The 13,281-nt window shown below is 40.6% G+C and overlaps 1 protein-coding gene across 11 annotated transcripts in view; it reads left to right on the forward strand.

Annotated features, from left to right (window-relative positions):
• The window catches only part of ehbp1 (EH domain binding protein 1), a 205,612-nt gene that overhangs the window by 140,807 nt on the left and 51,524 nt on the right, over positions 1-13,281 (forward strand). For 8 of the 11 annotated variants that reach the window (XR_010802697.1, XM_066672430.1, XM_066672447.1 and 5 more), the window contains 3 exons: positions 1,250-1,394; positions 5,016-5,225; positions 9,646-9,806. Coding sequence is in view for 10 of the 11 variants with exons in the window: in XM_066672430.1 (XP_066528527.1) it covers positions 1,250-1,394; positions 5,016-5,225; positions 9,646-9,806 (516 nt within the window). In the remaining variant the exon portion in view is untranslated. The remainder of the gene's footprint in view (positions 1-1,249; positions 1,395-5,015; positions 5,226-9,645; positions 9,807-13,281) is intronic. The other 3 variants (XM_066672494.1, XM_066672503.1, XM_066672512.1) reach the window with 1 other exon arrangement.

Raw genomic sequence — 13,281 nt, forward strand, 5'->3', positions numbered from 1 at the left:
AAGCTTCGCTTCAAGAGGCCTTTTAAACTTAAATTTAAATTTAAAATGAATGCAGTTGGGCTTCAGCCTGCACAACTATGAATGATTTAAAGGGTCAGGAACATTTGTTTTAAAACAGCCTTTAAATTGTTTGTGCCATTGATAACATGGTCCCCATAAATCTGTTTGTTAAAATAATTTAGTCAGCACGATGGTGCAGTGGGTAATGTCACTGTTACACAGCTCTACGGTGCTGGGGTTGTGGGCTCAATCCCAACCTCAGCACACTGTCTGTGAGGTTTGTTCTCTCTGTGTCAGCAGTGTCCATAACTCTGAGGGTATGAGTGATTGGGTGAGCGTGTGGTGCCCTGTGATGGACTGGCGCCTTGTCCAGGCTGTGTTCCTGCCTATGATACGCTCAGTGGTGACTGGTAGGCGCTGAAATGGATAAGCAGTTGAAGACAAGGAGTGACTGAATAAAATAATGTGCCATAATCATGCCGAAAGTAAGGGCTGATAATGAGCTACAGAAAGCCATTAATCGTACATTAGTGATTGTTTGTTCTGAGATCTACGGCCTGTGTGTACTGAAGCATTGGAACATATGATAACGTGCTGCGTGTACTAACGTGTGTAAGGGTTTTTATTCTCCTTTAATTAAATGTGCCGTGATGTGATGCATGAAATGAAGAACTTTAGCTTTAATTGTAACAAGGGATTTTTTTCTTTCAGGTTTTTTCCGTTTCACTCACAAAAATACCAGTCTCTGACAGAGAACCACAGTTAATTAACCCCTTTCTGCTGTACATTTGATTAGGAATGCATAAATATTTTTTACTTTTGAAGATACACTAAGCGTTAGAGGACATCTGCTTTCCCCCATCTTGTTAAAGTGATAGCTTATTTTTCTTTGAACGTGGAAGGTGTTACACCCGATACACCATATATATATATGTGTACACACACAAACATTATATATATATATATATATATATATATATATATATATATATATATATAATGTTTGTGTGTGTACACACACTAATAGATAAACTTTATATCTCTCTTTTTCACATAAACACTCACGGTGTGTATGTGTGTGTGCTGGTAAATGGGTTTCTGTCGTTGGGATCTGATTGGAGAGAGCAGTGAAATGGCATTTCTGTCAATTACTCTAGATGGCACCTGTTCAATAACCCACTTTTAACTCTCTCTCTCTCTTTCTCCCTCTGCCTCTCTCTCTCTCTCCCTTCCTCTCTGTCTCTCACAGGAGCGTGATGAAGAGAGGAGGAGGCAGCTGAGAGAGCGAGCACGGCAGCTGATAGCTGAGGCTCGTTCTGGAGTGAAGATGGCAGAGTTTCCTCTGGCCTCAGACACGGCCGCCGAGTTCAAAGGAAGGTCAAAAGCAGCTGGAGGTGGGGGCAGGCACACGTGTGTGTGTGTGTGTATATATATATATATATATATATATATATATATATATATATATATATATATATATATTGTGTGTGTATTTTAAGGGCTTTTCTCCCTGCGTCCACATACAGGAATAGATTTACATTGTAAATCTACATTAAATTCTTAATGACATGATGTTTTATCATCAGCACCACTATGAAAACCTCTGACTCAGCAAATTCCTTTAAACCAGAGTCTTTCTCAATGGCTTTGTTTTGCATCTCAAATTCTGAATAATAAATTTAGATTAAATAGCACTAATCTAATCGCACATTTATACCCGGAATCACTGGGCGCAGGGCCCATCCCCGCAGGTTGACACACACTCACATCTATGGACACTTTTGAGTAGGCGATCCACCTACCAATGTGTGTGTGGACCGTGGGAAGACACCGGAGCACCTGGAGGAAACCCACGCCGACACGGAGGAAACACCACACACACATGCATGCACAAAATATATCACAAATACTTTACCATACACTGTAAACACATACATAAACACACATGCTCATTATAATGCATTTCTTTTAATTTCATAACTAATTGCTAGCAGTATATGCGTGTGTATATATTTTACTTAATTTGCAAGAGTTACTTTTAGTAAACACATTATTTTTCTGTTTGCTTTGATTATTATCGCTTAATTATTTTTAGCATTTGCAGGTGAACAAGCCTTAAACATGGAGACCATGAAGTCCCCTCAAGTCCTCTCATGTCCCTTGTCCCTTTCCAAATATATGTGTGTGTGTGTATGTGTATGTGTATAATGCTGAGTGGAAAAGCAAACATCATCTTCCCTCCCTTCCGTTATTATACCTCTGCTGTGGGGGCCCAGAAGTGCACTGCATTAAGAAACATGCGCGCGCACACACACACACACACACAAACTCAGGCTGAGTGTGTGTGAAGTCTAATTTGAAAGCATTCACAGAGGGCTACACATCCATTTGTTCAGGCAGAAGGTTCCTAGTTAATCCTCCAGAAATACGTCAGGAAAACTAAGCATCTGACGACACCGACACACACACACCCTGGCTCAAACCCTACACAAATTTCCACATATTACAAACTGAAAACCAACACCACACACAAATTCAGGCCTCTGTCACACAAACCTCATACATATTTTCACATATCCCAGTCTGAAAGCCAACACTGCACACACAGACATTACTTCTAAAGAGATGTGTTCTATAATATTATAATACTATTCATTCTGACAGATTGTAATACACTAAAGGAAGTGTAGGAGGCGATATAGCATTTTATTCCACAGACAAATGCTATTAACTGTGGCTTGTAAGTAGTGCTGTGCAATATGAGCGCATATCGGTATCACGATCAATTGTACATTTTACCACGACTACAATTAATGAACGATTATATTGTTTTTGTATTTTTGACTCTCATAGTTCAGTGATGAGGCTTGTACTGTAAATATGCTCCAGTATTAAATATGGGATGTTTTTTACTTTGTTTTTGAGCACAGTTCATATTTGGTGTGTCACTTACATTTGACTGTACATGGCACCGTACATGAAAATACAGTGGGGACACAACAGAATAAGAATAATTGATATAGACAAAATTATGTTGGTTAGAAGATCTGAATGTCGATTTCGATTAATTGCCCAGCCCTACTTGTAAGACATTATGTTGGATGCCACGCTGGCAATCCAGTCTATTAAACTCAAGTCTCCTTGAACTCATTTGCCCCCGACTAGTGAACATCTTCAGTTAGGTAAAATAGTGGAGGGTGAGGAAGTTAAGCCATATTTATACATTATCCATAACTATTTAAACAAAACGTCACACTTTCTTTACTCTCGGATGCACTCCGATCATTTCTAAGCAAGTTGTGCAAACTTTCAGAACACAGTTTGCTTGAGTGAGTAAATATAAACGTGATTGTGAGGGTTTTTGTTGTCGATTTTGTGCACTAAACGTTACAGCCTTTGTAGGGTCCCAAATTTAAATGAAATTAAGAATAGTATTAGAGGGGGGTTAGTGTGGCCTGCTGCTACGCCTGATTTACTGTGTGGACAGAATGGAGAGTGTGACTAGCCACTGTGTCCACTTTAATGTGTGTGGAATTGAGGGGGCGTCAGCACAGCGGCTGGACACTGTGTCTGATTCTGTATTATGTGGGTGTGTGTGCGTGTGTGTAACATTTCACAGCTGAAGGTGCTTTGCAGTATTCCTCTTTATCTCTCTCTCTCTCTCTCTCTCTCTCTCTCTCTCCTTTTTTTGTGTCTCTCTCTCTCCATGTCTGGTTAATGGTGCCCCCCCCCCCCCCCCCCCCCACCTTCTATCCCTCTATTCTACTCATTTACTCAGGCCTGAAACGGCACACTGTCTCTCACCCACTCCAAGAGCAAGCAGAGTGTGTTCCAGGCACCCAAATCAGGAACGGAGAGAGGGAGATTAGAACGAGAGGAGAGAGGGAGGGAAGAAAACACATGTGGTTGGGTTTATTTGGTCTTTCTGGCTGTTGAATTTTGCTAATTGTAGAACTCATTAAAAATCGAGTTGCAGGGAGAATGCTATAGGCTTGATGCACAAGGCCTGCAGTGCAGAACGCATAATCCTACCAACACACACACACGCGCGCGCACACACACACACACACACACAGAGTGAGAGAGAGAGAGAGAGCTCTAATTCTGTGCGAGCTGAAGTTGAGTAGAGCGAAACACATGCCCGCAAAACTTTAGCAACTCCACCAGCGTGCAGCTTTTTTAATTAGCTTTACCTACTTTAGTGCTGTCCCGCTGTGTGTGTGTGAGAGAGAGACAGACAGACAGACAGACTGACTGTGTGTGTGTGTGTGTGGGACACTATCATGGAAGGTAAATTAAAAACTGCTAGAGACAGTTGCGGTTTCTCTGCTTGCAGTATTTTCTTTTCCTCCCTGTTTCTGTTTGTGTTTCTGATGCTTAATTAGAGTAAACCATATTAAATATAAGGTAATAATATACCGTTTTATTTATTTTGTTATTTTGGGTAATATTTTTTAATTTTGTGTGTGTATTTCTATCCATCCATTTGTGAGGACAAAATATCCTCATGATAGTAAAACTTTCTTTCATTAAATCAGCACATTTTTTTTTCTTTATATAATTTTCTCTAAATCTTTCTAATTTTTTCTCATATTTGTTTCTCTGTCCCTCATTCACACACTTTGTCTCTGTACCTTTCTATATTTACTTTTCTCTCCTTCTTGTGCTCACATACATTTGTGTTTTATGGTGTTGGTCTGTGCAGTAGTGGAACTTATCCTTGTGTCTTTAAGGAGTTAACTCACATTTTTGATATGACTTAATGTGAATTACTAACATAAATCTTACTCACCTGATTTGCAGAATGCTTTTACTGTTTTATTTTTATTTTTTTTTTGCATAATTTCTAACTCCCAGATAGTAACATTATCGGTAATAAGTTTAAAGACTAATTGCCGATAACGTTAGCATGTTTGGTTAAACGCTAACTCACGTAATCTCTTTCTACTAACCCCTCTTTCTCTCTCCCTCTCGTCCTCTGCTCTTTTCCATGGGCCCCTGGTTTATTTTTCCAGGTGAGGTAGACGTGGTGGATGGGGTCTGTGTTGATGGTGAGGAGGAGGTAGGGAGGGCGGATGATGAAGAGCAGGTGCCACCCTCTCATGATGATGATGATGATGATGGTGATGATGTCACTGATGAACAGAATGAGGAGGAGGAGCCTGAAGCCTCCTGTCTGATGGAGGATGATTTTACTAACTCTTCAACTGACCTGGCCTCTCTGGGTAAATTAACACTGCATGTCAGCCTGTTGCTGTGTGTGTGTGTTTGTACACTTTCAGGACACTTTCAAACACTTTCAAGTGTTTAATATTCAACTTTTACCAAGTGTTATATGCTGATATTTCAGAAGCAAGTCAGTGCACCGTATCAAGAGTGTATTACAGTTAGTACCGTCACAACACCAGAAACTGAAATGAGATATTCTGTAGCAGCAGCACATAAACCCAAGGTCACCATGCCTAATGCTAAAAACAGAATGGAGGGGTATATGGCTCCCCTGCTGTAGGGCTGTGGAGCAGTGGAACCGTGTTCTCTGTGTTCACCCAAGAAGTTTGGGATGATCTGGGGTGGTATTTGGGATCCAGAACTAGTCATTCCAACATCAGCACCTGACTTTACAAATGATTTACTGACTGAATATCATCAAACACTGAGAGATATATTCCAGCATCTAGTATAAAGCCCACTGGAAGATGAGAACCTGTTGCTGCAGAAAATGACCTGAAGCTCCTTATTTAAACCTTTAATTTCAGATAGCATGAGTCTCCTCCTACAGACCTCTGCATATAGTACCTTTAGCTCACATTAATACACAGATATACATTCACATGAGTCATATACATGACCACATGTCCTGACATTGTACAAACACCTTTGTGTGTGTTTATCTTTAACCACTAACCTCTAATCTCCTGTTTCTTTCTGTCCGTGTGAGAGTTCTCTCTCTCTCTCTCTGTGTCTAGAATGTTTCTGAGAAGTGTATTACTTTCAGGGGTGCTTGTGATTTCTGTGACATCTCTAAAGTCTAGCTTCTCTTGAGGGAAATTACTTTTAATTACAAACAGTCTGAACTTTCTGAACATTCCCAAGACTCACGGTCACATTTCCACAGCAAGGTGTTTGTTAGAGTCATTTGGAGTCATTTTCTAGGAAATGTACTTGGCTATTAATAGAAGAAAAATCCCTCCCTCTCTCTTTCCAATCCTCTCCCTCTCTCCTGCATGTTTTGCCATTTTTTTATTCTTTCTTCCTCTTGCCTCATTCATTCTTTCTGTGGCTTTTTCTTTTTCATTTTACTGAAGTCTTTGACAGCATCTCTGATTATGAATATGTCTGAATATGTCAATTAACATATACATTCTTTGAGTACATTGTAGTGGAGATGTGACTGGAAACACTTTTGATTGACGTATAGCACTTTTGAGATTTATATTTGATTTTTATTTTGGTAATATGTACGTAATTTGTTTCAGTTGTACATATGATACAGTAGTTTTTTATTAGTATTCATGTTAAAATTGCTTGAGAAAGGTTTAGCAGCCCTGCTGTGTCAGATCCACTCATACCATGACTGAGTACAGTATATGTGGGCTCTGCATGATCTGTTATTACATTGTGATGGTGTGTTAAATGTGATGTTTGAGCTGTGTTTGGAGTTGGAGTGTATATTTGTGTATTTGAGCTTTTGTTTGAGTTGAGTGTTTTGGAGTTATGTTTTAGTAAGTGTGTTTGGAGTGGGTGTGTGTGTGTGTGAGTACAGTGTGTATGTTTAGAGTGTGTGTGTTTGAATACAGTGCATTTGTGTCTGAGTATGGTGCGTTTGTGTGGAGTGTGTGTGTCTGAGTATGGTGCGTTTGTGTGGAGTGTGTGTGTCTGAGTATGGTGCGTTTGTGTGGAGTGTGTGTGTCTGAGACCGGGACCTATTCAGACCCTATTTGCACACTTTAATTCCATAGATGGTTTTAAAGCTGTTTCTGGGCAGCCACAAACTTTCGGGCAACACACACAGGCCTTTATCTGGGGTGTGTTATGGCCTGATAAATGGATCCTGTGGTGCTTTTGGGGTGCAGGCGTACTGAGGGATGGATGGATGGATGGATGGATGGAGGGATGCAGCAGGAGGAGAGGAGAGGGGGATGCACATGAAACGCCTCTTTCTCTCTTTCATCCCCCATTTCCCCACTTAGTCTGTTACACACACACACACACACATCGAGGAGAGAGAGGAGGGGTAAGGCAACCCTGATGCCAACACAGAGGAAAAAGAACTGATCGAGTGAAAGATCACAGATGAAGGACTGAAAGAGAGAGAATTGATTACTGCAAGGATTGAAATGGAACAAATTATGATCTGAATTTGTACCAATGTAAAAGCTGAATGAAAATATGAGCACTTAGAATGAACGTGTTTTATTGAGTGTCCAATAAATAACATCACCAGTGGCCAGGAACATCAGGTACACAGACCTTAAGGAAGACAATGGTGGTGGTGTGTGTGTGTTTGTGTTGTTGTATGGCAGAGAATGAGAGAGCGAGCCTCTCAAGGAGAACGTCAAGAACAAATCCTGTGTCCTGGAATCTTGGCCCAAAATCATCCATGCATCCATCACTACAAAGCTTCTGGCTTTTGGCCCTTTTGTGTGTGTGTGTTTGTGTGTGTGAGAGAGATATCAGAACCTGAGACAAATGTTCCAGGTGCACCTGTTGAGTCTATCTCGCACACCAGGTGTGTCCACTCTTTCCCTCTATCATCCAGCCAATCTGTGTGTGTGTCTCTGTGTTTAGTTTATTATTTTATCTCTTGAGATTTATCTTCTAAAGTTTTTGTCACTGCTGATCCGGTACTGATCGTGTGTGTCATGGATCTGGGGGATGTGAAGTTCAGATTTGCTGGTGAGGTTATCTTGTCTGTTGAATTCTCTTCCTGTTTGCCTGGGGTTGTTTAGTGAGTGTTTGTTGTTATTCGGTTTCAAAAACCTGCTTATTTTAGTCTTAATAGTATTTTTATCGGCTTGTACAATAACACACTACTCGTGAAAAGTTACTTGGTTTAGTATTGATTTAGTTTTCACTTAAAGCTGACCATTGGGAACACTTACTTGTTGCAGCCTTGGGACGTTCTCAAACAGAGGCTACTGAACCATCCAGCCCAGTTATATGGGAGTGTCCCGCCTTTGGAGTGGGACATACCATTCTTGGAGCTAGGGTAGGCGGGTACTATAGTGTTGTCTTGATTGCTTTTGCCATGTGTTTGCGAAGTAAATAATTTGTTTAGGCTCAGTGTTTATACTGTGGGTTAGTATTTATAATATTTGGGTTTGTAGTCTTTGAGGTTATTTGTATATTGGAAAAGTGAGTTAATTGAGCTTGTTTAATTGGATTGGACTAGAGGAGGGGCTAGCCTTGATAAAGAGGAGGTCCATGGAGCTAGAGGGGGCTATTTTTCCCTAAGAGTTGGTAGAGGCTAGACATGCTGGTTAATTGGCCAAGTCCAGTGATATAACTTGGTTCCTCTAACAGGCCTTTACTGTTTTGTCTGTTTGCTTGTTTGTTGTTTATTCCTATGCAGTGTAAATATTTGCATCTCTTAAAATCTGAAATAAAAAGTTAAATTAATGCTGCAAAAGACGCTGCTTCTTGAAAGTCTGTCGTGAGTGTGAGTGTGTGTGTGTGTGTGTTTGTGTGAGTTCTGTATGCATCTCTCTTTCTGGTGGAGAGGAAAGAAACACTGGACCACAGATTCCCCTTCTCTTTTTACTCCAAATATAAAGCGAAACCTTACACCACCTACACACACACCCTAAGTGCCCACACGCTTATCTCAGCTGATTTCCTGAGCTTTACTCCCTTGGCTGTATTTATGGTATTGTCAAAGCATTATTGCAATGAGCATTTAAATGTATAAAGATTTAAATAGAGATTTCATTTGAAGTTGTCAAATAATGTAGTAATAGGTCCTGAAAGAGAACTGCACACAAAAGTAGCTATAGACGTTTCTCTACTGTCGAACCTTGGAATAAATTACACATAAATCTTATAGATTTCCCATATTCTACCTCAGGAAATGCCCATTGATCTGTAGGCATCTTATGTAATATTACCATATCATCGCTGTCCAAAGAAAAACATGTATCTTCAAAACAGTAACTTTGCAAGACAAGGGGAAAAAGCTTCTTAACTTAAAAATAAAAATAATAATAATAAATGGAAGTCAATGTAAACAGAATGTAATTTTGGAGCATTTTTATTGGTTCACACGATGTGAAAGACAGCGGCTGTGTAGTTAATAATAGTTAATAATTTCTCGTTGATAAAATAAAGGCATGATTTCTATAGCAGCATCAGATTTTTTGTTTTATAAACACAAATGTAAAACCATAAACACAGTCATATAACTTATGTCTATAGACATTATTTATTCTACATGTGTTTGCATTGCAATTTGTCACATACAGATGTCTATGCAAATTGTATTCCGTATTTGCCGTTATCTTAATATGTCACAAATGGAAATACACTAATGGATGGATGGGTTGTTTCAATTATTCTGTCAAAATAATTTTTAAAGGTTTTACCAAGTCTTTTTTTTTTTTTTTATAACAGTGACCAGTCTGTCTATTAATATTCTCTCTCTCTCTGTAGGAGTAATGAACAGTAGGCATGTGGATCTGAAGTTGAAGAAGCTCACGGAAGTTCGACCGCAGGCAGGAAGCTCACCTTCATCCTCATCCTCTTCCTCATCCCTCACTGCCTCAACCACGTCTCCTCTCAGCCCGGGGGAGGAGCCTGAGCTCAGCGTGCAGGTGCGTGCACACAGTCAAACATGCACCTGTGTTTTCACGTCACAGGTGCGCTAATTATTTGTGTGCGTTCCATTTACATTCTGGGGCAGAAAGGGAACTACCTTTGACCTTCACGTTGCTTTAGCAGTTTTATAATATGAAACAATTTTCATCTCCAGTATTCAATGTACTTCAGTGAGAAGCAGATAAGAACAAAACTGTGCGCAGAAGCGCATACAAGTTTCTCTCTTTCACTGCTGTACACAGAGCCCCCAGGTGGCAGCTCCAGGGTTTTCAGGGTCCGTTCTGCACCTGTACACATACACACGCACTCACCCTCTTTGCTGATGGAAGGGATTTCCTGAGAGCAGATGCAGGCTTACTCTTTGATGTTGGAGCACAATGGTGGCAACCAGTAGGAGCTCACTCTGATTCCAATGAGCTGCTGCTGAAACTCAGGTTCTGACTTTACTTCATCTCAGCTTCCATCCATCCGCTCCACTTTTACACAAGTTCAGCTTTACACCAGTCCTGTGCACTTTCCATTCATCCACTTTGACCTGCTTTTTGGAGTTCACTCCTCTTTTGCACTAGTCTTCTCCACTTTACTTTGCACTGTTCCCTCTATATTCATTTCGAAGCAGATACAGAGAGAGGAGAGAACAGAGAAAGGTAGATGGAAGTTTCCAGTTGAAATCAACATTCGCAAAGTAATGCGCCTCAAGGCACAAAGGCGATGCATAACTCGTTCTGTTCAAAAACCACACGCCACGCCATTTTTACAGTACTACATTAAATATAAATCATATCAAAAGCACAGAAAGCCACAGTAGATCAAGTGTGACTGGAAATTTACACAGGGGAAAGTAGGCAACCTTTTGGGAAACAAATACTAAGCTAATGTTACTATCCTAGCCCTGTACAGCTATCAGCTTCAAAACAGCCACTTGGTGAAGAGGGAGTAATCTGATACCAAGCATGATAAGTGAAGATGAACACTTCATTTTATTGAATTTACACAAATAGAGTGGAAGCAGGTGGTGGTGGCGTGTCCATCGTTGTTGGGAAAAAAAATCCTAGAGGAAACACTGGCCTATATTTTTTATTTTATGCTAATTTAATGCTTGTTATATGTTAGTTTAATTTCTGTTTGGCCTGTTTGATTACAATGTGATCTATTTTGTGCTAGTTAACCCTAAAAGGCAATGTTCACAATTTAAAAAAACACATATTTGTAAAACTATTAGGATGTTTCATCATGTGCCTGCTTGGGAACAGGTCTAATGGGTTTATGAAGCCCCAGTGTCTGTAAATATGTAAAAGGGTTTCTGTCCGGTATGCTAGGCATTATCTCTCTCTGCTCACGGCAGAGACACTGCATCTGGAGTTGTTTAGACACACAGAGACCTCCAAACGTTGAGCAAAATGCCATGAGGATATTGTTCTATTCCTGCTCAATAAATGGGTAATATTTAATTATTTTAGCTGTTTCAGAGTACCTGAGGTGGAAGCGACTCTAAATTCGGGAGACGTGAAAGTAAACACAGACCAAAAGGGCTACATAACTAAACTAATTACAATAGTTTCTATGGTAATTCAAGTTTACAGACAAGTTAAACTACTGCAGTCACATACAAAAAAACAACAGCCATTTTTTTCCACATTCAAAGATGTGGAGCTTGTGAACATAAACAAACCAGAGAGAGCAGCAGTTCCCCAGAATTGTAGATGTCTACTCCACTTTACGATAGATACACATGCACTGTTAGTCTAATCCATTTTATGTAAGTGCACTGTTTATGCTAGTTAGGCTGGTTTAATTCTAGTTTGGCCTGTCATATGGTAATTTGCCCTGTTTTCCACCAGTTTAACCTGTTTTATGCTAGTTCAGCCTGCTTTACAAATTGGCCCTTCTTCACACCAGTCCACTCTCTTATGCAGTTTACAACAGCTTTACACCTGTGCACACCATTTAATGATAACTTGATCAGTTTTCCCCATCCGTCCGTAAACGTCCAGACTTCTTTACATCTGTCTAATGTTTATTTTTACTATATTTTCAAATATTATTCCAAATCATAGTGGTTTATACCGACGTGAACATTGTAGGCTGTCTATGGAATAGTGTGTATTCATCTTTGCTTTCATTTTCTGAGCCCATTTTTGGCCTGTTTTTAAAGGCTGGCCCAGTGTGAAGTCAAAAGCAGTTTGTGTGGCATTAGACCTCAACTTGTCTCCCCTTTTTGTTTATCGAGTGTTATTTGTTTTGTTCACAATTCCTTTTGTCGCAGTGTCTCCAGAGATTTTTACGTCTTAGTTTAAAAAAAAAAACCATTACAATTAAAATGCGTTAAGGGTCTCCCGCTCCCTCTCTCTCATCATAAACCGGGCCTGGTGCATTTCCGCCTTTTTCTACACAAAAGGAGGATAAACTGTTCCTATCCCAGGAGAACTCCCTCTGTCTCACACACACTCCTCCAGGAGAGCTGGAGCGGCCCAGGATGAGCTTTACACACATGCACATGCATATGCACACAAACACACATACACACTCTCACTCAAACACACTCTCTCTCTCTCTCCCCATTGCCCCCAGTAGTCCCAGTTGTGTCTCATTAGTGATTGTGTGTATGCGTTGGGGGGGCATGGCCTTGGTGCCGCCTGATAACTGTCTGCAGCGTTCAGTCGAGCGCAACATTAGTCACGCATCGCACACACACACACACACTCGCGCACACAGTTCTACCACAATAATACCCAGCACAGTAATGATGATGGTGATAAGAGATAAAAGGCGGGTGGATCTTAGAGAGTGTATTTCCCCCTGATATCTGCCCCAGCCAGGGGTGGCAGGGGGGCAATGGGGCAGGTGCAGAGCTTGGGGGGGTGCAGCAGAGGGGCTTATGGGTTGCGGGTCCTGGGGGACAGAGACGGATCCGAAGAGGGCCTTTCACACTCCAAGCAGGTTTGTTTTCTTAAGACATTAACATGAAGAGAATTAGACCAGGTTAAAGGGCTCTATGGCAGAGTCTCTCTGGAGACTGAGACGGGGTTAACAGTTAAAACACACGCGTGCACACACACACTGCGTTAAGCATATCAGGCCTCGGGCCTCTATAGCCTCAAGCAAGGCTTCTGAATTTTCATATTCAAACACATTAAAGCACTACTTTGGCTATTTTACACACTTACCTCAAATAAGCTCTGTCAGCCCAGGTGGGGTTTTGGATCCTAACAGCACTTACTAAGATTTTATTTTTCCTTTTTTCCCCCCACTACTAGAACTGATAAAGATCCTATACCCAGAGTGCAACACACTGATACACATAATAATAACACATACATGATAAAGAGACATAGAGTAACGCACTGAAAACAAGAGAGAGCATTAACTAGCTGATAGTGAAAGAGAATAAAGAGCACACTGACAAATCGAGGGACAGAGCAGCGCATTGGATGAATATTATCAATCAGATAGATACAATTTCCTTTAAAG

This window comes from Hoplias malabaricus, chromosome 1 (genome assembly GCF_029633855.1).
Source record: "Hoplias malabaricus isolate fHopMal1 chromosome 1, fHopMal1.hap1, whole genome shotgun sequence".
Lineage (NCBI taxonomy): Eukaryota > Metazoa > Chordata > Actinopteri > Characiformes > Erythrinidae > Hoplias > Hoplias malabaricus.